We start from the raw sequence: 23,471 nt of genomic DNA, 5'->3' as shown, positions 1-23,471 counted from the left end.
AAAATGTTCTTGTTTCATTTGCAGAGTGAAGTGTTTGCGGGCGCAGCTTTCCTCGCACCTGAAGGCCCTGCCCAATGTAAGGAAGCGGTTGCCGTCCGACACGGCACATTCGGGGCTGAACAAAGATGCGCAACAGGGGGACGTGGCCATGAAGGAGTTTGATAGGTCAGACTGCTTCTCTACACTATATGGTCTTTTTTATTATTGAATTCAATTGGGTGCTCGTCTCTCTGGAGACAGTGGATCCACTCTCAATGGTTTCAATCATCTTCTAGGTCCAAGCTGTACATGGCCGACCTGGAGTCAGGATTACATTACGTCCTCCGGGCAGAACTAGCCAATCACCGCACGCTGGAGGGGGAGAAGCTGAAGACGTTTAAGGACTTTGTTACCATCCTTTACAAGGTAGGTGATGTTTGGCCAGTTGCAGGGAAGTAACCGGGATGTACAGCGTCGAAACTGTATCCTATCCTGTTGGGGGCACTGAGAGCAACATCCAAGGGGTTGGGGAGCAACATGTTGCCATGGTTGGAATATATAGAGCAAATATGCCGTAACTGCGTGTAATAGATCCGTCATGGTGGCCTCACCTACATGGTCAGCATCACTTAGTGGGCAGTATGGAAAATCAGGTCTCCAAAAGACAATAACAGAAAGGCAACCATATACAGGTATGGGATCCCTTATCTGGAAACCCGTTATCCAGAAATCTCCGAATTACAGAAAGCCCGTCTCCCATAGACTCCATTTTAATCAAATAATTCAGAATTTTAAAACTGATTATCTTTTTCTCTATAATAATAAAACAGTACCTGTACTTGATCCCAACTAAGATATAATTACCCCTTATTGGGGGCAGAACAGCCCTATTGGGTTTATTTAATGGTTAAATGATTCCCTTTTCTCTGTAATAATAAAACAGTACCTGTACTTGATCCCAACTAAGATATAATTACCCCTTATTGGGGGGCAGAACAGCCCTATTGGGTTTATTTAATGGTTAAATGATTCCCTTTTCTCTGTAATAATAAAACAGTACCTGTACTTGATCCCAACTAAGATATAATTACCCCTTATTGGGGCAGAACAGCCCTATTGGGTTTATTTCATGGTTAAATGATTCCCTTTTCTCTGTAATAATAAAACAGTACCTGTACTTGATCCCAACTAAGATATAATTACCCCTTATTGGGGCAGAACAGCCCTATTGGGTTTATTTCATGGTTAAATGATTCCCTTTTCTCTGTAATAATAAAACAGTACCTGTACTTGATCCCAACTAAGATATAATTACCCCTTATTGGGGCAGAACAGCCCTATTGGGTGTATTTAATGGTTAAATGATTCCCTTTTCTCTGTAATAATAAAACAGTACCTGTACTTGATCCCAACTAAGATATAATTACCCCTTATTGGGGCAGAACAGCCCTATTGGGTTTATTTCATGGTTAAATGATTCCCTTTTCTCTGTAATAATAAAACAGTACCTGTACTTGATCCCAACTAAGATATAATTACCCCTTATTGGGGGCAGAACAGCCCTATTGGGTTTATTTCATGGTTAAATGATTCCCTTTTCTCTGTAATAATAAAACAGTACCTGTACTTGATCCCAACTAAGATATAATTACCCCTTATTGGGGGCAGAACAGCCCTATTGGGTTTATTTAATGGTTAAATGATTCCCTTTTCTCTGTAATAATAAAACAGTACCTGTACTTGATCCCAACTAAGATATAATTACCCCTTATTGGGGCAGAACAGCCCTATTGGGTTTATTTAATATTTAATTGATTTTTTTTAGTAGACTTAAGGTATGGAGGTCCAAATTACGGAAAGACCCCTTATCCGGATTACCCTTGGTCCCGAGCATTCTGGATAACTGGTCCTATACCTGTACGTATTACAGAAAATCTGATTGGTTCTCTCCCAACAGCTGTTTCCTGGGAGGCCGCACGTGATGAAGCTTCTGGAGACGCTGCAGGAGTGGCTGGTTAGCATGCCGTTGGACAAGATCCCGTACGACGCCATTCTGGATCTGGTTAACAATAGAATGCGGGTAGGCTTCTGGTATCGGTGCTGCAGCCATTATCGGTGGTAGTACCAGGCTAGCTGTGCATATGGAGCTGTATATGAGAGTTGTTTCCTTTCTTGACCTAGATCTCTGGGATATTCCTCACCAATCACACACAGTGGGTTGGGTGCCGGGGCAGTAAGTCCCACCTGAGGGGCTACCCATGTTCCCTATGGAAGCTCTTCCACTCTCTGACTGTACAAGCTTCTGTGAAACCGGACGCCTTGGCCAACACAGGTAAGGGATCCACTTTGTTCTCTTACCCTAAATGCTTTTACCCCCCCATCTCTTAAAAACCCTGCCTCGATATAATGCTAAGGGCTGTATTTATCAGTAATGGCGATGTGCCTCCAATGCTGATAAATTTGCCCCTAAAGGTGGCCATACACGTAGCAATTCCGATCTTTCATGCAATCACAAGATCGTTCCCACCCTCCACTGACATTCAGGGCTGAATCGTCTGATATAGGGGGTGTAGAAACAATAGGAATTCTACCTCCTTCTGCCGATTCAGCCCTAAACGTAGAATTTGCAAAATCTTTTAACCTGCCCGATTGACCAATATCGCCTCATCGAGCCGCCATATACGTACCGAATATCGTACGAAACGAGGTTTCGTACGATATCAACGGTGCGTGTACCTATGGGTGGGCGATATCGGGCTAATTTGGTCATTTGGCCCAATCAAATAAGAATGGCAGCATAGGCGCCATCGGTTTGGGTGCCGCATCAACGAGTTTTGTTATTCAATTGATTTACATAGTAACATAGTAAGTTAGGTTGAAAAAAGACACACGTTCATCACGTTCAACCATAATGCCTATATATAACCTGCCTAACTGCCAGTTGATCCAGAGGAAGGCGAAAACCCCATCGGAAGCCTCTCTAATTTGCCCCAGAGGGGAAAAAATTCCTTCCTGACTCCAAGATGGCAATCGGACCAGTCCCTGGGGCAACTTGTACTGAGAGCTATCTCCCCTACCCCTGTATTCCCTCACTTGTACTGAGAGCTATCCCCCATACCCCTGTATTCCCTCACTTGTACTGAGAGCTATCCCCCATACCCCTGTATTCCCCCACTTGTACTGAGAGCTATCCCCCCTACCCCTGTATTCCCTCACTTGTACTGAGAGCTATCTCCCCTACCCCTGTATTCCCTCACTTGTACTGAGAGCTATCTCCCCTACCCCTGTATTCCCTCACTTGTACTGAGAGCTATCTCCCCTACCCCTGTATTCCCTCACTTGTACTGAGAGCTATCTCCCCTACCCCTGTATTCCCTCACTTGTACTGAGAGCTATCTCCCCTACCCCTGTATTCCCTCACTTGTACTGAGAGCTATCCCCCCTACCCCTGTATTCCCTCACTTGTACTGAGAGCTATCCCCCCTACCCCTGTATTCCCTCACTTGTACTGAGAGCTATCTCCCATACCCCTGTATTCCCTCACTTGTACTGAGAGCTATCTCCCCTACCCCTGTATTCCCTCACTTGTACTGAGAGCTATCTCCCCTACCCCTGTATTCCCTCACTTGTACTGAGAGCTATCTCCCCTACCCTGTATTCCCTCACTTGTACTGAGAGCTATCTCCCCTACCCCTGTATTCCTCACTTGTACTGAGAGCTATCTCCCTACCCCTGTATTCCCTCACTTGTACTGAGAGCTATCTCCCCCTACCCCTGTATTCCCTCACTTGTACTGAGAGCTATCTCCCTACCCTGTATTCCCTCACTTGTACTGAGAGCTATCCCCTACCCCTGTATTCCCTCACTTGTACTGAGAGCTATCTCCCCTACCCCTGTATTCCCTCACTTGTACTGAGAGCTATCTCCCCTACCCCTGTATTCCCTCACTTGTACTGAGAGCTATCTCCCCTACCCCTGTATTCCCTCACTTGTACTGAGAGCTATCTCCCCTACCCCTGTATTCCCTCACTTGTACTGAGAGCTATCCCCCCTACCCCTGTATTCCCTCACTTGTACTGAGAGCTATCCCCCTACCCCTGTATTCCCTCACTTGTACTGAGAGCTATCTCCCCTACCCCTGTATTCCCTCACTTGTACTGAGAGCTATCCCCCCTACCCCCTGTATTCCCTCACTTGTACTGAGAGCTATCTCCCCTACCCCTGTATTCCCTCACTTGTACTGAGAGCTATCTCCCCTACCCCTGTATTCCCTCACTTGTACTGAGAGCTATCCCCCTACCCCTGTATTCCCTCACTTGTACTGAGAGCTATCTCCCATACCCCTGTATTCCCTCACTTGTACTGAGAGCTATCTCCCCTACCCCTGTATTCCCTCACTTGTACTGAGAGCTATCCCCCCTACCCCTGTATTCCCTCACTTGTACTGAGAGCTATCTCCCCTACCCCTGTATTCCCTCACTTGTACTGAGAGCTATCTCCCCTACCCCTGTATTCCCTCACTTGTACTGAGAGCTATCCCCCCTACCCCTGTATTCCCTCACTTGTACTGAGAGCTATCTCCCCTACCCCTGTATTCCCTCACTTGTACTGAGAGCTATCTCCCCTACCCCTGTATTCCCTCACTTGTACTGAGAGCTATCTCCCCTACCCCTGTATTCCCTCACTTGTACTGAGAGCTATCCCCCCTACCCCTGTATTCCCTCACTTGTACTGAGAGCTATCTCCCCTACCCCTGTATTCCCTCACTTGTACTGAGAGCTATCCCCCCTACCCCTGTATTCCCTCACTTGTACTGAGAGCTATCCCCCCTACCCCTGTATTCCCTCACTTGTACTGAGAGCTATCTCCCCTACCCCTGTATTCCCTCACTTGTACTGAGAGCTATCCCCCCTACCCCTGTATTCCCTCACTTGTACTGAGAGCTATCCCCCTACCCCTGTATTCCCTCACTTGTACTGAGAGCTATCTCCCATACCCCTGTATTCCCTCACTTGTACTGAGCTATCTCCCCTACCCCTGTATTCCCTCACTTGTACTGAGAGCTATCCCCCCTACCCCTGTATTCCCTCACTTGTACTGAGAGCTATCTCCCCTACCCCTGTATTCCCTCACTTGTACTGAGAGCTATCTCCCATACCCCTGTATTCCCTCACTTGTACTGAGAGCTATCTCCCATACCCCTGTATTCCCTCACTTGTACTGAGAGCTATCTCCCCTACCCCTGTATTCCCTCACTTGTACTGAGAGCTATCCCCCCTACCCCTGTATTCCCTCACTTGTACTGAGAGCTATCTCCCATACCCCTGTATTCCCTCACTTGTACTGAGAGCTATCTCCCATACCCCTGTATTCCCTCACTTGTACTGAGAGCTATCCCCCCTACCCCTGTATTCCCTCACTTGTACTGAGAGCTATCTCCCATACCCCTGTATTCCCTCACTTGTACTGAGAGCTATCTCCCCTACCCCTGTATTCCCTCACTTGTACTGAGAGCTATCTCCCATACCCCTGTATTCCCTCACTTGTACTGAGAGCTATCCCCCCTACCCCTGTATTCCCCTCACTCTTGTACTGAGAGCTATCTCCCATACCCCTGTATTCCCTCACTTGTACTGAGAGCTATCTCCCCTACCCCTGTATTCCCTCACTTGTACTGAGAGCTATCTCCCATACCCCTGTATTCCCTCACTTGTACTGAGAGCTATCTCCCCTACCCCTGTATTCCCTCACTTGTACTGAGAGCTATCTCCCCTACCCCTGTATTCCCTCACTTGTACTGAGAGCTATCTCCCATACCCCTGTATTCCCTCACTTGTACTGAGAGCTATCTCCCCTACCCCTGTATTCCCTCACTTGTACTGAGAGCTATCTCCCCTACCCCTGTATTCCCTCACTTGTACTGAGAGCTATCTCCCATACCCCTGTATTCCCTCACTTGTACTGAGAGCTATCTCCCATACCCCTGTATTCCCTCACTTGTACTGAGAGCTATCTCCCCTACCCCTGTATTCCCTCACTTGTACTGAGAGCTATCTCCCCTACCCCTGTATTCCCTCACTTGTACTGAGAGCTATCCCCACCCTACCCCTGTATTCCCTCACTTGTACTGAGAGCTATCTCCCCTACCCTGTATTCCCTCACTTGTACTGAGAGCTATCTCCCCTACCCCTGTATTCCCTCACTTGTACTGAGAGCTATCTCCCCTACCCCTGTATTCCCTCACTTGTACTGAGAGCTATCTCCCCTACCCCTGTATTCCCTCACTTGTACTGAGAGCTATCTCCCCTACCCCTGTATTCCCTCACTTGTACTGAGAGCTATCTCCCTACCCCTGTATTCCCTCACTTGTACTGAGAGCTATCTCCCATACCCTGTATTCCCTCACTTGTACTGAGAGCTATCTCCCCTACCCCTGTATTCCCTCACTTGTACTGAGAGCTATCTCCCATACCCCTGTATTCCCTCACTTGTACTGAGAGCTATCCCCCCATACCCCTGTATTCCCTCACTTGTACTGAGAGCTATCTCCCATACCCCTGTATTCCCTCACTTGTACTGAGAGCTATCCCCCTACCCCTGTATTCCCTCACTTGTACTGAGAGCTATCTCCCCATACCCCTGTATTCCCTCACTTGTACTGAGAGCTATCTCCCATACCCCTGTATTCCCTCACTTGTACTGAGAGCTATCTCCCATACCCCTGTATTCCCTCACTTGTACTGAGAGCTATCCCCCATACCCCTGTATTCCCTCACTTGTACTGAGAGCTATCTCCCATACCCCTGTATTCCCTCACTTGTACTGAGAGCTATCCCCCATACCCCTGTATTCCCTCACTTGTACTGAGAGCTAACTCCCCTACCCCTGTATTCCCTCACTTGTACTGAGAGCTATCTCCCCTACCCCTGTATTCCCTCACTTGTACTAAGAGCTATCTGCCCTACCCCTGTATTCCCTCACTTGTACTGAGAGCTATCTCCCCCTACCCCTGTATTCCCTCACTTGTACTGAGAGTTATCCCCCCTACCCCTGTATTCCCTCACTTGTACTGAGAGCTATCCCCCTACCCCTGTATTCCCTCACTTGTACTGAGAGCTATCCCCCTACCCCTGTATTCCCTCACTTGTACTGAGAGCTATCCCCCCTACCCCTGTATTCCCTCACTTGTACTGAGAGCTATCTCCTATAACCCTGTATTCCCTCACTTGCTAAATACCCCTCCAGCCCCTATATAAAGCTATATAATGTATCAGCCAGCACGACTGATTCGGGGGGGGGGGGTCCCACAACCTCACAGCTCTCACTGTAACAAACCCTTTCCCAATATTTAAACAGAACCTCCCTTCTTCTAAACGGAGTGGGTGCCCTCGTGCCCGTTGGAAGGACCTACTGGTAAATAAAACATTAGAGAGGTTATTATATGATCCCCTTATATATATATATATATATATACATAGTTATCATATCCCCCCTTAAGCGCCCCTTCCCCAGTGTAAACAAACCCAACTTGGCCAGCCTTTCCCCATAACTGAGACTTGCCATACCCGTTACCAGCTTAGTTGCCCTTCTCTGGACCCTCTCTAACTCAGTAATGTCCCGTTTGAGCACTGGAGACCAAAACTGAACAGCATATTCTAGATGGGGCCTTACCAGCGCTCTGTAAAGGGGAAGAATAACCCCCTCCTCCCATGAATCTTTGTTCTTCCTTGACTTCTAGAAACGCCAATGGAGGAAATGATCCTTGTGACCCAACTGGGCCAGCCTTTCCCCATAACTGAGACTTGCCATACCCGTTACCAGCTTAGTTGCCCTTCTCTGGACCCTCTCTAACTCAATCATGTCCCGTTTGAGCACTGGAGACCAGAACTGAACAGCATATTCTAGATGGTTTCTTAAATTCACAAACTCGGAAAATGGCTAAATAAGCCGACGAGAGTGCAAGCAGAATGGCAGCTCCCATGTCTACCTTCATGTTGATGAATAAGGCTTTCCTAGCTGCCCGTATGATTAAGTGGCATCCCTAAATGCCAGACTTAGGAAAATAATTACAATATGTTGGGCACAGGTCACGCCGCTCTCAACCCTCTAAGTTCATTAGCCCCAATCTATTACCACCATAAATTGCGCCGTTAGTCGAAGCCCCCCCACCAACTGGCTTAGCCACAAATCCCCTTTTCGTCACTTGATGGCTGAAGGGCGATGAATCACGGCCGCTGAGACGCAGGACCCTGAAACATTTCCGATTTGCACTTTGCAGCCCGTGATATACGGCCCAGTAATGGAGCCAGGGCCACTTTGTTTTAGCTCTGCCTCGTTATCTGATTTTAGAAATACTGTTATTCATTGATTACACGCAAAGCCATTTCGACCTATTCATATACGTCCGTGTAGATATATATATATATATATATTTTTGTGCGTCGGGTGACACTGATGAATGGCAGCCATGCTCTTAGCAGGGAAGGTCAGGAATAGATTGCAGCGGCTGCCCCCCCGGTATAGACTGGGAATTCATTCTGCACGACTGGAGCAAGCAAAGTGCCACATTGGATGTCCCTTCACGTGAAGCTGTTGGGATTCTCAGCCGGAGCTGAATACGGAGAGTCGGGCAGGGAAGTGGGGTTACGGTGCTGCTTGGGGCTCTATACAATGATATTATTCTATATGAGCACATATCTCAACCTGTATCTTCCTATTAGAGTTGTGGTGGGGGGACGTTTCAATTGGTATCTGCTGTGGTCTCCAACCTTTTTTGCACCACGGACCGGTGTCAAGCAGGACAATTTTTCCGAGGACCAGCGGTGGTGGGTATAGACCTGAGCTTGTTAGTTGCACCCTTGCTCTTCTTACTCCCACCTAAGGGGTGGACATCCCCTGACGCTTAATATGGAGCTTTAAGTACTTTGGTCCTCAGTAGAAGGCTTCCTGGGCTTCGCATAGCAGTTGTCATGGAGTTGGGATCACGGGTAACTGGGACCAGAGGTGGCCCAGTTAAGCACAGCCCATGGCCCGACCTGGTGGTTGGGGATCCCTGCCATAGAGCTATGCTTTATATTGGACCTATGTGGGTCATCTTAGCCTTGTGTGCGCTTGAAATGCCAGGGCTTCCCAGTCCAAGAATTTCATCCAAGTCGGGCAGATTTAAGCTGCTGATACCAGTACTTTAGATCAATTTGCCAGCTTATCAGCCCGTGTATGGGACAACCCCCCGGAAGGCCTTCTCGATCAGTATCTAGCCCATAATGGGGCAGGTTTGATTTTCCAGTAGGATCAGGAGCCGCGTCGGCTCATTGACGTGGTCCACTTTCTGACGTCCCATTGTTGGCCATAGGGCCAAACTATCAAATTAGCCCAGTGTCACCCGCGGATCGGGAGATGATCCGATCGTTTGGTGATCTCCCCAAACGAGCAGATCTTAATGTATATGGCCTCCTTAAGCTTAATCCAGTGATCCCCAGGGATCAGGGGCAACATGTTGCTCCCCAACCCCTTGGATGTTGCTCCCAGTGGCCTCAAAGCAGGGGCTTATTTTTGAATTCATGACTTGGGGCAAGTTTTAGTTGCATAAAAACCCAGTGTAAAGCCCAACAGAGCCTCCTGAAGGCTGCCATTCCCCATAGGGGCTACTAAATAGCCAATCATAGCTCTTGTTTGGCACCCCCAGATGCTTGTGTTGCTCCCCAACACTTTTCCCATAGGATTGTGGCTCATGTATATAAAAGGTTGGGGACCCCTGCCGTAATGGAACGATCTGATGTGATCATTAGGGTTCTGCGGCATGAAATAAGCCAAAATGAAACTCACAAGAAGTTTTGATAAAGGCTTTGATAGGGGCACTGATGGTTGTGCCACGATCGGCTAAAGTGGGGGGTCCCTGACCTTTTTTTTTATACCAGTCAAATGTAAAAAGACTTGGGGAGCAACATAAGCCACTGTTTGGGGATCACTGGGCTGAAGGGACAGCTGTAGGTACCACTAGTGGGGCTCAAAAATTCTTCTTAGTCTTTATTTGCCCTTTAGCCAACTGGTGTCTCTGCCACACAAGCAACTGCTGCTTTTTGGCTCTACACCAGCGCGGCGGCCGCTCCAGCCTGGATGTTTCACATCACAAAGGGAACGTGCCGAGCGCATCTTACAAGAACTGGGTCACTTTGAGTCTGCTGGATTATGTCTTGGGGAGGTTTTTTTCATCTCCTTATATCTTGTTTTTAAATCCCATCTAGTAAAAAGCATGCTGGATTTTAATCCCCCCGCACCACCAGGTAGGGGTTTAATGCTTATTGCCCACTTTAGAGATTACGGTAACCCAGAATTTGCGGTAGTTTTGGAGGAAGGAGAAAAGGAGGATTATACGCTGATATACGGCAGATGTCTGGGGAAGATCCGTCCGGGACTTAGGCAAGAAAATCACAAAATAAACAATGAGCCATTTGGCCTCCTTAACTCTTCCACTCACAGAGGCAGCAAGGGAGGCCGAGCCTCCGACGGGACTTTTATTTGGGGTAAATTAACGTCAAAATGGAAATGTAAAGGCAAAATGTACTGCCCCATTCTGGTGCTTGTATAAAGGTGCCCATACACGTGAAGATTCGCTCGCTTGGCGAGGTCGCCAAGCAAGCCGATCTTCACCCGATATCCCCACCTACGGGTGGGTGATATTGGGGAACGTGTAGGCTAATTCGATCGTTTGGCCCTGGGGCCAAATGATCGAATTATAATGGCGGCAATGGGGCAGTCAGTTCGGGGACCACATCAACCCCGATCCGACTGAATCTTTTAACCTGCTCGATCAATATCTGGCCAATTTCAGGCCAGATATCGGTCGGGTATGGCCGTCGTTTCTGCCCCTACACGGGCCGATAAGCTGCCAAATCTGTCTAAGGGACCCATATCGGCAGCTACAATCGGCCCGTGTATGGCCACCTTAAGGGACCGATATCGGCAGCTACAATCGGCCCTTGTATGGCCACCTTAAGGGACCCATATCGGCAGCTACAATCGGCCCATGTATGGCCACCTTAAGGGACCGATATCGGCAGCTACAATCGGCCCGTGTATGGGGACCTTAATGCTCTGACAGAGCATTTGTTGCTTATTAACTGGGCAACGGGCAATATGGCCTTAGCCGGCAGCGTCGGTCTGGGTACGAGGCACTGGGAGAAAGTGAATGTAACGAGCAAATCCAAAGCTTCCCGAGGGTGGGAAGGGAGCGTCGGCATGAGACCCAAGTGGGGGTTCCGTTGTTCTTTTCCTGGTAGGCAAGACCCTCCACCCCTGGGGATCTATAGCCCATTTAATACAGGACAAAGCTGCCTTTCCTGCTCCGCTGCTCATGATGTGCTGGTCGACCCCTGATGGGCCAACCCGACTGAGGCCCTAGGGCCAAAATGATTGAATTAGCCGGATATTGCCCAGCTTAGGAGGCCATACTGGGGAAAGATCCACTCGCCTGGTCATCTTGCCAGATGAGGGAATCGTATAATGCATGGTCAGTGGCGTAACTAGATGTGACTGGGCCCCCCAGCAAATTCAAGTCGGGACCTATTCTCCCAAGCTATATAATTAGAGCCTTACCGGGCCCCTCTGTTCCGCCCCTGACTTTGCCACGTACAGTTTCTCCCCATGGCCGAGCTGCTGTCCCTATGAATATACGGCGTTTGTGTCCTGCGTCAGCCCCCATATCTCTCCCATCAAAGCTATTTTGTCTGCTCTGCAAGCGATGCCTCCGCGTTGGAACGCTGATCCCCTGCCTCCCCGTCTCCGCTTTCCCAGCGCTGGTTCTGATAAGCAAAACATTAGTGCTGCGAGGACGTTAAATATTGATCCGAGTAAAGTGGCCGGTGGCTGCTTGCCAGGCCATTAGGCGGAAAGAGAAGCCGCTTACGGCACGTGCCGGGCTCTGTTGAAACCCAGCCGCGCGCTGTACCGGCCCGAGTTACTGTAGAACAGTTGTGTTCTTTGGCTCGACTACTCAACTCAACTGTATTCTTTGGCTCGACTACCAACCCAAACCCGACCCGATCGGCTCCTACCCTGTATTTATAGACCCGCCCCACAATGATGTCACAAAAGGGGAGGGGCATGGACGGAGCACGCCTATTAATTCAGAAGCCAGAAGAGCTGAACCCGAACCCGCCCTCAACCTGCAAGTAATGTGCCGAGGTCGCCCCGACCATAGTAACATGGTGACTTCAGCTTCAGTTGCCATTTCAGTCTTGCCCTAGGTTGCCCCGCCCATCTCTGACATCACCCAAAGGGGGTGGGTTTACAGATCATGCCACTGTTTGGGACACAGGTTTAGCTTATGCATCTCTAAACCCTATATTCAAGAACTCTTTGCCCCGCCCCCTCATTGGCAACTGGGATAGGCTGCCAGGACTTTTTTATAGACTACGCATAAAATGCCTTTAAAGGGGCGGTTCATCTTTAAATTAACCCTTAGTTATAGAATGGCCAATTCCAGGGAATTATTCAACTGGTCTTCGTTATTTATATGTTATAGGTTTTGAATTATTTGCCGCTTCTTCTTCCAACTCTTTGTTTTTAAATGGGGGTCACTGACCCCGGCAGCCAAAACCTATTGCTCTGTGAGGCTCCAGTTTTATTGTTGTTGTTACTTTTTATTCCTTATCTTTCTATTCAGCCCCTCCCCTATTCATATACCAGTCTCTCATCCAAACCACTCCCTGGTTGCTAAGGTCATTTGAGCCCTAGCAACAGGATAACTGACCCTGGCAGCCAAACCCTATTGCTCTGTGAGGCTCCAGTTTTATTGTTGTTGTTACTTTTTATTCCTTATCTTTCTATTCAGCCCCTCCCCTATTCATATACCAGCCTCTCATTCCAACCACTCCCTGGTTGCTAAGGCAACTTGGACCCTAGCAACCAAATAGCTACTGAATTATTATGGACCTAACTACTACTACTTATAGACCTTGTCCATATACCTATTGTTCTGTTTCTGTTCCTCAGCTTTTTATGGACCCCCTTTTTACCCAACATGCTTTTTGATGACCTATAAACATTCAAATGAGTAGAGTAAGGTGAATAAATACTCTTTGCATTTCCTTTCTCCCTGTAGCCTTAGGAGCTGACCCCCAGGCCGTCCTGCAGACCATGAGGAGCTACATAAGGGAGTTCTTCGGTTGTCGAGAATGTGCCAAGCATTTTGAGGCAATGGCTAAAGAAACCATGGACAGTGTTAGAACCCCGGACCAGGCCGTCCTTTGGCTGTGGAGGAAGCACAATGCGGTCAACAATAGACTTTCTGGTAGGTTAAAGCGATATTACAGAGAAAGGGAATCATTTAACCATTAAACAAACCCAATAGGGCTGTTCTGCCCCCAATAAGGGGTAATTATATCTTAGTTGGGATCAAGTACAGGTACTGTTTTATTATTACAGAGAAAAGGGAATCATTTAACCATTAAATAAACCCAATAGGGCTGTTCTGCCCCCAATAAGGGGTAATTATATCTTAGTTGGGATCAAGTACAGGTACTGTTTTATTATTACAGAGAAAAGGGAATCATTTAACCAATAAATAAACCCAATAGGGCTGTTCTGCCCCAATAAGGGGTAATTATATCTTAGTTGGGATCAAGTACAGGTACTGTTTTATTATTACAGAGAAAAGGGAATCATTTAACCATGAAATAAACCCAATAGGGCTGTTCTGCCCCAATAAGGGGTAATTATATCTTAGTTGGGATCAAGTACAGGTACTGTTTTATTATTACAGAGAAAAGGGAATCATTTAACCATTAAATAAACCCAATAGGGCTGTTCTGCCCCAATAAGGGGTAATTATATCTTAGTTGGGATCAAGTACAGGTACTGTTTTATTATTACAGAGAAAAGGGAATCATTTAACCATTAAATAAACCCAATAGGGCTGTTCTGCCCCCAATAAGGGGTAATTATATCTTAGTTGGGATCAAGTACAGGTACTGTTTTATTATTACAAAGAAAAGGGAATCATTTAACCATGAAATAAACCCAATAGGGCTGTTCTGCCCCAATAAGGGGTAATTATATCTTAGTTGGGATCAAGTACAGGTACTGTTTTATTATTACAAAGAAAAGGGAATCATTTAACCATTAAATAAACCCAATAGGACTGTTCCCGTAATTTGGGGCATTCTGGATAACGGGTTATATGAGTTCTGCAGGTGAAATGATTAAACCCATTCAGTTCCAGCTCTTTTGATCCCACTGTATAAGAGTTAAAATACAAAAGCGGTTGCATGGTTTCACTGAGCCGCAGCTCCCGAGATGAAGTTTGAATAATGCGGCAGTAATGGCCCCGGCTGCCTGTTTCCATGCACTCGGCTGATTAATACAGACAGTGTGAGGCGCAGGGTGGGAAGGGGCTAAACCTGGAGCCGGGGATGGGGCTGATGATCTATGGCTCTAATACACACTTAAACCTCTACTTTGTGTTTGGATGAGATTTACAAGAAGAGGCCATTTTTTTCCCTATAATGTTCTCCCCACTAAATGCATAAATAATCGCTGAAGCTCTTAGGGTTGGCCAGGAAAGTGTGTTGCCTTTTACTTACCCTTTATAATAATTGGGAACAGAGCAGCGTCGGGATACGCCGGATATATATATATATATACACACACTATAGTTTCATTAAGGAACTAGAATTCTTTTTTTATTTGCACTTTATTGTGTTAATACAAAATACCCCATTGGAGTCCTGCAGGAAGTTGGGTACCCCTGTGGGTTGTGGGTAGGTCTTGTGGGTTGTGGGTGCAGGCCTTAATCCATTTTTCTTATATTACCTATTATATCTATATTTTACTACCCCTCCCCACTTCTGATGTCACTTCCGGTTTGCAGCAACATTACTTCCTGTTTAATGGCGGTCAGTGGGTCACAGATCAGGTTGTAGGTCTTAATCCATTTTTCCTATATTAAACTACCAATAATATCTATATTTTACTACCCCTCCCCACTTCTGATGTCACTTCCGGTTTGCAGCAACATTACTTCCTGTTTAATGGCGGTCAGTGGGTCACAGATCAGGTTGTAGGTCTTAATCCATTTTTCCTATATTATACTACCAATAATATCTATATTTTACTACCCCTCCCCACTTCTGATGTCACTTCCGGTTTGCAGCAACATTACTTCCTGTTTAATGGTGGTCAGTGGGTCACAGATCGGGTTGCAGGCCTTAATCCATTTTTCTTATATTACCTATTATATCTATATTTTACTACCCCTCCCCCTTATACTACCAATAATATCTATATTTTACTACCCCTCCCCACTTCTGATGTCACTTCCGGTTTGCAGCAACATCACTTCCTGTTTAATGGTGGTCAGTGGGTCAGAGATGGGGTTGCAGGCCTTAATCCATTTCTCCTATATTATATTACCTATACTATCTATATTTGAACCCTTCAAACATTTTTTACTACTCCCGCCCACTTCTGGTTTTCAGCGACATCACTTCCTGTTTAATGGTGGTCAGTGGGTCACAGACCAGGTTGCAGACCTTAATCCATTTTTCCTATATTTTATTACCTATAATATCTATATTTTACCCCATAAAACATTTGTTACTAATCCTGCCCACTTCCGGTTTGCAGCGACATCACTTCCTGTTTAATGGCGCTCAGTGGGTCACAGATCAGGTTGCAGGTCTTAATTCATTTTTCATATATTATATTACCTATAATATCTATATTTTACTACCCCTCCCCACTTCTGATGTCTTTTCCGGTTTGCAGCAACATCACTTCCTGTTTAATGTTGGTCAGTGGGTCCCAGATGGGGTTGCAGGCCTTAATCCATTTTTATATTACCTATAATATTTTTATATTACCTATAATATCTATATTTGACCTCTTCAAACATTTGTTACTACTCCTGCCCACTTCCTGTTTGCAGCGACATCACTTCCTGTTTAATGGTGGTCAGTGGGTCACACGCATTGGGTTGCAGAGAAGGAAGTTGTGGGTCGTGTATTGGGTCAAAGCAAGTAAAACTGAGGGTGTCTTGTTTGGGTTCTGTACACGACTCCATTTTAGTCCAGCCAATCGCTTGCTGAAGGCCCCTCCCTGTGCCCTTGTGATCTATCTTCAGACTTCTGGTTGGTTCTGGCCGGGTCCTATAAACGGTCACCAATGTGTTCTGGTCCATTTTGCCTCTGTAAGCTGCATGGGATTCCCATATGACCTAGCGTTTGTCGTTTTTTTTATACAGGTGCTCCTAGTGAAGACCCCAAGTTTCCAAAAGTCCAGTGGCCAACCTCGGACCTGTGCTCTGCTTGCCACGGCCAGACCGGCGGGGGGACGCAGAGCTGGAATGAGAATGAGGTTCTCTCTTTCCTAAAGCGCTACTACGGCAAGCAGGAGATTTCCTTGGAATTCGCCGACCACAGAACGGAACAGAGCGAAGCAGCCGACGGCCACGGGAATAAAGAGCCGCTTCCCACCAAGAAACCTGAAGAAGGCGAAGACCTGAAGAAGAACCAAGGCCCCCAGTTCCTGGATAAACTTATTCCGAATAAGCCGGAGAAAAGTGTCGGTTCCGAGGCGGCCGATACCCGCCAGTCCGTCAGTTTCCTGGGGATCGGCTTCTCCAACATAGACATGAGCCTGTGCGTCATCCTCTATCTCACCTCCTCCCTGTTCCTCATGGTCATGTACTTCTTCTTCCGCTTCCGCTCCAAGCGCTGGAAAGTCCGGTACAGCCGACCCTTTGTGTAAAGAACATTCTTTATTTGTTTTTAATGAGAAAACATGAAGGTTTTCAGACTGCAGAGTTCTACACGTGGCTTTATTATTTGTAAAGATCAGGGATTTTTGAAGACATTTTACATTTGAAGCTATTTCCTGTTGAGCTATTTCCTGTTGAAGCTATTTCCTTTGGATTTCACTGTTAACAAGTTTTTTATTTTTATCTGGAAGATTTTGATGGTGCCATACTTGAACTATTTATCTAGAATTGTCCTTATTATTCAAGGGTTGGGGGGATATTTATCCTGCTGTGTGAAAAGTGGAGTAAAACGTCACCGGTGATGATGTTTATAGCAGCCAATCGGATGCTTTGCTAACTGTTGAACCCCAGAACCAACCCTGACGGATTCTGCCGAATCCGAATTAGCAAATGTTAATTAGGAAAGGCCGAAACCGAATCCATCAAAAAAAAGCTGGTGCATCCCTAATTGCTGATTGGTTGCCCTGGGCAACATCACCGGTAACGCTTCCCTCCACTTTTTACACGGCATGATAAATATACCCCTTAGTGTAGGGATTCCAAACTAAGGGCAGGGTTGGACTGCTAAAAAAAAAACCCCAGTAGGCCTGGCCCAGACCTGACCCCACCTACCGCTCCCCGTTGCCCTCCCTCCTCCAATCACAGCGAAGTATAAGGTACACCTGTGGAATGGGGGAGGGGCTGGCAGTGGGTGAGTGGGTAGTTGGGGACTCTGGAGGTAACGGCCCCATTGGGCCTCACTTACACCAGTCCGACCCTGATTAAGGGCAACATTTGAGGGATCGTTTAACCTGCCCAACCTACGTTGCCAACGACTACAAGGCTGCCAAACAAGATGGTTGCTTGTTGTCCTATTAAAGCGCTGGGCCACATTGGTTTGATTGTTTGCCATGTTGGCCAGTGTTGTCCTCAACTGCCAGAATTTTCTAACCTGCCTGATAGATATTTTACCGCTCCCTATTGCCCTCCCTCCTCCAATCACGGCGAAGTACAAGGTACACGCATGGAATGGGGAAGGGGCGGGCAGTGAGGTAGCTGCCCCATTGGGCCTCGCTTACACCAGTCCAACCCTGATTAAGGGCAACATTTGAGGGATCGTTTAACCTGCCCAACCTACGTTGCCAACGACTACAAGGCTGCCAAACAAGATGGTTGCTTGTTGTCCTATTAAAGCCAAATTGCTTTGATTGGTTGCCATGTTGTCACGAAGGGCCCATACACGGTCCAATAAAAACTGCCGACGTGACCTAGAGGGGACCATGTTGATAGTTAACGGACCAGCTGGACTTGGGGGTATGATGTAAATGGTTAATTGTGTACAGCCATGCTAATTTATACACCTAACGAGCCATGTGATCGTTATTGTGACATAATGTAACATTCACGGACTGACTTGTTCATATTAAGCCTTATTTATTTATGCACATTCCATGTCCAGTCGTATTACAGATCCGGGAGAGATCCCCCAGCCAATAGGAGGAAGTGGGGATTGGATGAGCCCTGAGATACAGACAAGCTGATTGGTTGCAGCTCCATGTTGGTTACGGACACCATAGTAAAGTCAAGTCGTCGGTTGCATCAGTTTTCCCTTTTGGCCGCTCACGGCTCTGTGTGATTGGCTAAACTGACTAGGGGGGGCGGGGTCAGACTGTTTGAAAATGAATAAACTGTATGAGAAATGATTCCTTGATTGGCTGAGTATTAACTACGGAACTGACCCACTTGCAGTAATAGTACTGGGAGCCGTGACGGGCGGGCAAGCACGGGCTGCGGGTTTTATTATTTGTGTATTTTTATGTTCGGCAGCTCTCCGGGTTTGGCATTTCAGCAACGATCTGGTTGCTGGGGGTCTCATTTACCTTAGCAACCAGGCAGCTGTTTAAATAAGAGACTGGAATACAAATAGGAGAGGGAGCAAATCAGAACATAGGTGATAAAAAGTAACAATAACAATAAAACTGGAGCCTCACAGAGCAATAGGGTTTGGCTGCCGGGGTCAGTTATCCTGTTGCTAGGGCTCCAATTACCTTAGCAACCACAAAGTGGTTTGGATGAGAGACTGGTATATGAATAGGGGAGGGGCTGAATAGAAAGATAAGGAATAAAAAGTAACAATAACAATAAAACTGGAGCCTCACAGAGCAATAGGTTTTGGCTGCTGAGGTCAGTTATCCTGTTGCTAGGGCTCAAATTACCTTAGCAACCAGGGAGTGGTTTGGATGAGAGGCTGGTATATGAATAGGGGAGGGGCTGAATAGAAAGATAAGGAATAAAAAGTAACAATAACAATAAAACTGGAGCCTCACAGAGCAATAGGGTTTGGCTGCCAGGGTCAGTTATCCCGTTGCTAGGGCTTGAATTACCTTAGCAACCAGGGAGTGGATTGAATGAGAGGCTGGTATATGAATAGGGGAGGGGCTGAATAGAAAGATAAGGAATAAAAAGTAACAATAACAATAAAACTGGAGCCTCACAGAGCAATAGGGTTTGGCTGCTGGGGTCAGTTATCCTGTTGCTAGGGCTCAAATTACCTTAGCAACCAGGGAGTGGTTTGGATGAGAGGCTGGTATATGAATAGGGGAGGGGCTGAATAGAAAGATAAGGAATAAAAAGTAACAATAACAGTAAAACTGGAGCCTCACAGAGCAATAGGGTTTGGCTGCCGGGGTCAGTGACCCCCATTTGAAAGCAGAGTCAGAAGAGAAAGGGAAATAATTCAAAACTGATAAAAAAATGAAGACCAGTTGCTGAGTCTCTAGGAATAGAACATTCTATAACATACTAAGTGGTAATTTAAAGGGTAAGTTGCAATCCTGATTGGTCGCTAATAGTGATTACTACTACGGATAATTTATTTTCCTTCTGTAAAAGCTTCTGACTTCAGATATACAGGTATATATATATATATATATATAATTACATATAACAGTAAGTGGCTGGGAATCCCGGCTCGTGAGTCCAGTCCTGAGAAGCCCCCCGGTTGCCATGGTTTCTCTCCCCCCGGTTACCCTTGCCCCTCTCTGTGTTTACACAGCACATTTGTATTAAGTCAACGTCCCAATTAGGCTCGGGGTCCCGGCAATTGTGTGTTTGAACGTGGATTTTGCGGTTTAATCCGCCGTTAAGTGGTCGGACTAACAACATAAACACTTGTGTAGAGAAGGGACCCGGGAAACCCCCAAAGGGCAAATATCTAGGGATTAGTGTAATAATCCGGGGGGAAAGGAAGGGGAAGCTGCTATTGTAACTGGTATTTGTTTCCCTCGCCCTCGTGTTGGGCCCATTGTGTATTGCACAACTGTGTAAGTGTATTTATTGGCTTTTTGTTCTGTTTATAATACTCAAGTGCCTCTTAATTACATGCCATTCACTTTTAGCAAAAGCAACTACATGGGCTGAATGGTGGGGCCACTAGCACTGTGACAGGAGTAAGGCATGTATTGTATTTAGTTGTATTTATACATATGGGTAGGAGGTGCCATAGTGTTTCCCTTAGACAGTACAGTATGGGGATACAGCTTATTGTGTGCCCAGAACATTCCTTCTCTGTATATTTGTATTTATACATATGGGAGGGAGGTGCCATAGTGTTTCCCTTAGACAGTACAGTATGGGGGTACAGATTATTGTGTGCCCAGAACATTCCTTCTCTGTATATTTGTATTTATACATATGGGTAGGGGGTGCCATAGTGTTTCCCTTAGACAGTACAGTATGGGGGTACAGCTTATTGTGTGCCCAGAACATTCCTTTCTGTATATTTGTATTTATACATATGGGTAGGGGGTGCCATAGTGTTTCCCTTAGACAGTACAGTATGGGGGTACAGCTTATTGTGTGCCCAGAACATTCCTTCTCTGTATATTTGTATTTATACATATGGGTAGGAGGTGCCATAGTGTTTCCCTTAGACAGTACAGTATGGGGGTACAGCTTATTGTGTACCCAGAACATTTCTTCTCTGTATATTTGTATTTATACATATGGGTAGGAGGTGCCATAGTGTTTCCCTTAGACAGTACAGTATGGGGGTACAGCTTATTGTGTGCCCAGAACATTCCCTCTCTGTATATTTGTATTTATACATATGGGTAGGGGGTGCCATAGTGTTTCCCTTAGACAGTACAGTATGGGGGTACAGCTTATTGTGTGCCCAGAGCATTCCTTCTCTGTATATTTGTATTTATACATATGGGTAGGGGGTGCCATAGTGTTTCCCTTAGACAGTACAGTATGGGGGTACAGCTTATTGTGTGCCCAGAACATTCCTTCTCTGTATATTTGCATTTATACATATGGGAGGGAGGTGCCATAGTGTTTCCCTTAGACAGTACAGTATGGGGGTACAGCTTATTGTGTGCCCAGAACATTCCTTCTCTGTATATTTGTATTTATACATATGGGTAGGGGGTGCCATAGTGTTTCCCTTAGACAGTACAGTATGGGGGTACAGCTTATTGTGTGCCCAGAACATTCCTTCTCTGTATATTTGTATTTATACATATGGGTAGGAGGTGCCATAGTGTTTCCCTTAGACAGTACAGTATGGGGGTACAGCTTATTGTGTGCCCAGAGCATTCCTTCTCTGTATATTTGTATTTATACATATGGGTAGGAGGTGCCATAGTGTTTCCCTTAAAACATACTCATAGCCTGTACAGAGAGATACCATAAAACTATGGCACATAGGGATTCCCCTGTACTAAGCACAATTCAGCAGGAACAGCCCCCTAAGTTTGCTCATAGCCTGTACAGAGAGATACCATAAAACTGGCACATAGGGATTCCCCTGCATAATTTAATTTACATTGTATAAACGGGAGCTTCCATACTGCTTGTTGCAACAGAAGTAACTCTTTATGTGCTGATTCAGACATAACCACCAGGGGTGACGTAGAAGTGAAATGTGCCATCCATGTAGCAATAATATGCTTTATATATGATTATTGGTGTGAGTACGGTGGCCTGCTGGTCCCAGCCCACATCATTCAGCCGGCACCTCTCTGCATTGGGCACAGGCCGTTCCCCCCCCAGCTGGCAGATACTAATACCGGCACTTGCTGTATATTCATGGCTCGGCTCGAGTGCACTTTTCCAGGCGCTGGAAATCACCATTAATATTCAGTCTATAGAATCTATTATTCAGTTTCTCTATAGTCAGATTGGCGAGGGCTGGTATCTAGGGTTGCTGCCTTTCTAGAACGTTCTAGGTGGGGGTGGGCACAAAAGGGGGCGGGGCTTTGACATTGTGACTGCTGGAGAGAGGGTAATGGAGGTGAGAATCTGCTTATCTGGTAAATGCCACATTCACAACCCAAGGATGCTGCCCATGTTGTCCTGTTGTTAGACTACTATACACTATACAAATACCCCCCGAATGCTGCAGGATCCTGTATTCTCCTTCACATTAACATCTGTGCCAAGAATGCGCTAAACTCACGGGAACGCCAAGTTATTTTATTAATGTCGGCCTTAACAGCGAAGGCTTCGGCCGCCATCTTGTGTCTGTATGTCTGGGAATGTCACCATTTTGTACAGGCTGTTTCTAACTGTTCCGCTTGAAATAAAAGTTGTATCCGAACGTATCTGGCTCCCTTATATACTTTATACTAATTGTCATTATGTTATACCGATGCTTGGTTTACATGGCTCCACCCAGAAACTCTATCTATAGACCAGCCCCGCCCCCTCTCTGGCATCACAAAGGGGCAGGGCAAGTGTGTGCCTATAAATAAAGGCTGGCGGAAGTGGGGCGTAGACAGGGCCGGAACTAGGGGGAGGCAGAAGAGCGTACCCCTTGTTATTGCGTGGCGGGGGCAATGACCACCCCGGCGGCAGCATTACCCATATGGGGGGGGGGTTGGGGCAGAGGTGAGGTAGCCAACCGGGTTGCCTAGGGTGGTCGTCTTGGCCCACCCCTGTATGTCCTTCATAATACAGCACTTTCCCGGGCGTCGGTATGACGGTGACCAACTGGAACAAGACTATTTCCTTGTTCTTCGTTGCACTTGGGTCGATCTGGGATGGGGGGCCGACACCGACGAGGGCTTCCCAATATAATGTACGATGGGTATAATGATAAGGCATGGCAAGAGTTAAAGCACCGGGGAGGGGGCGATTGTAAATGATCAGAGGGGGAAAGTGAGTGAGTGAGCGAGTGAGCCGGCCATCTGTTGCACCGTGCTGCCTTCAGCTTCTGTCTTGGAACAGACGAGACGAGGTGGATCCAACGAAGCCGTCTCTGCCCTCGGCCCGGGGGCCCATCTGATCGGCAACGAGGCACTGGGGACGCCCGGGTCACGACTGGGGCTTGTTTGTTACGCATGATGGAGTGTGTTGGTAAAGCCGCGGCCCTGTTGTTGCAATTAGTAGCGACTAGAACTGGAACGTTTATGAACCTTAGGCTGATGCCACACGTGGCGTTTTTACGCTGCATATATTCTAATTCTCTCGGCGGCTGAAAAACGCCTGATATCATCATCCATAGAAATAACTTGAAAAGACGCGAAGCAAACCACACAGTGCGGAAATACGCTAGAAAACGCCTTAGCACAGATTTTTCAAGCGTAGGCCGAAATACACCAGTATTTGCAAAGCAAGCTATTCCTATGTATACGCAAAGGCAGCTGCCAGACCTAGCGGAAATACGTGGCGTTTTTTACTATTTCGCACTATTAGCACCATGGGAAATGGGATTTGCTACAGTACTAGGCTGAAAAACGCCATAGTCAGGGGC

At 46.7% G+C, this 23,471-nt stretch overlaps 1 protein-coding gene across 1 annotated transcript in view; it reads left to right on the top strand.

Annotated features, from left to right (window-relative positions):
• qsox2 (quiescin sulfhydryl oxidase 2) overlaps positions 1-18,895 on the top strand; it is a 35,859-nt gene extending 16,964 nt beyond the window's left edge. The window contains 6 exon segments of the mRNA NM_001128033.1: positions 25-165; positions 276-405; positions 1,937-2,059; positions 2,161-2,311; positions 13,082-13,270; positions 16,220-18,895. Coding sequence (NP_001121505.1) covers positions 25-165; positions 276-405; positions 1,937-2,059; positions 2,161-2,311; positions 13,082-13,270; positions 16,220-16,725 — 1,240 coding nt within the window. The 3' untranslated portion in view covers positions 16,726-18,895.
• The last annotated feature ends 4,576 nt before the right edge of the window (positions 18,896-23,471 follow it).

This window comes from Xenopus tropicalis, chromosome 8 (genome assembly GCF_000004195.4).
Source record: "Xenopus tropicalis strain Nigerian chromosome 8, UCB_Xtro_10.0, whole genome shotgun sequence".
Taxonomy (NCBI): domain Eukaryota; kingdom Metazoa; phylum Chordata; class Amphibia; order Anura; family Pipidae; genus Xenopus; species Xenopus tropicalis.
This window is presented reverse-complemented; position numbering and strand designations above follow the sequence as displayed.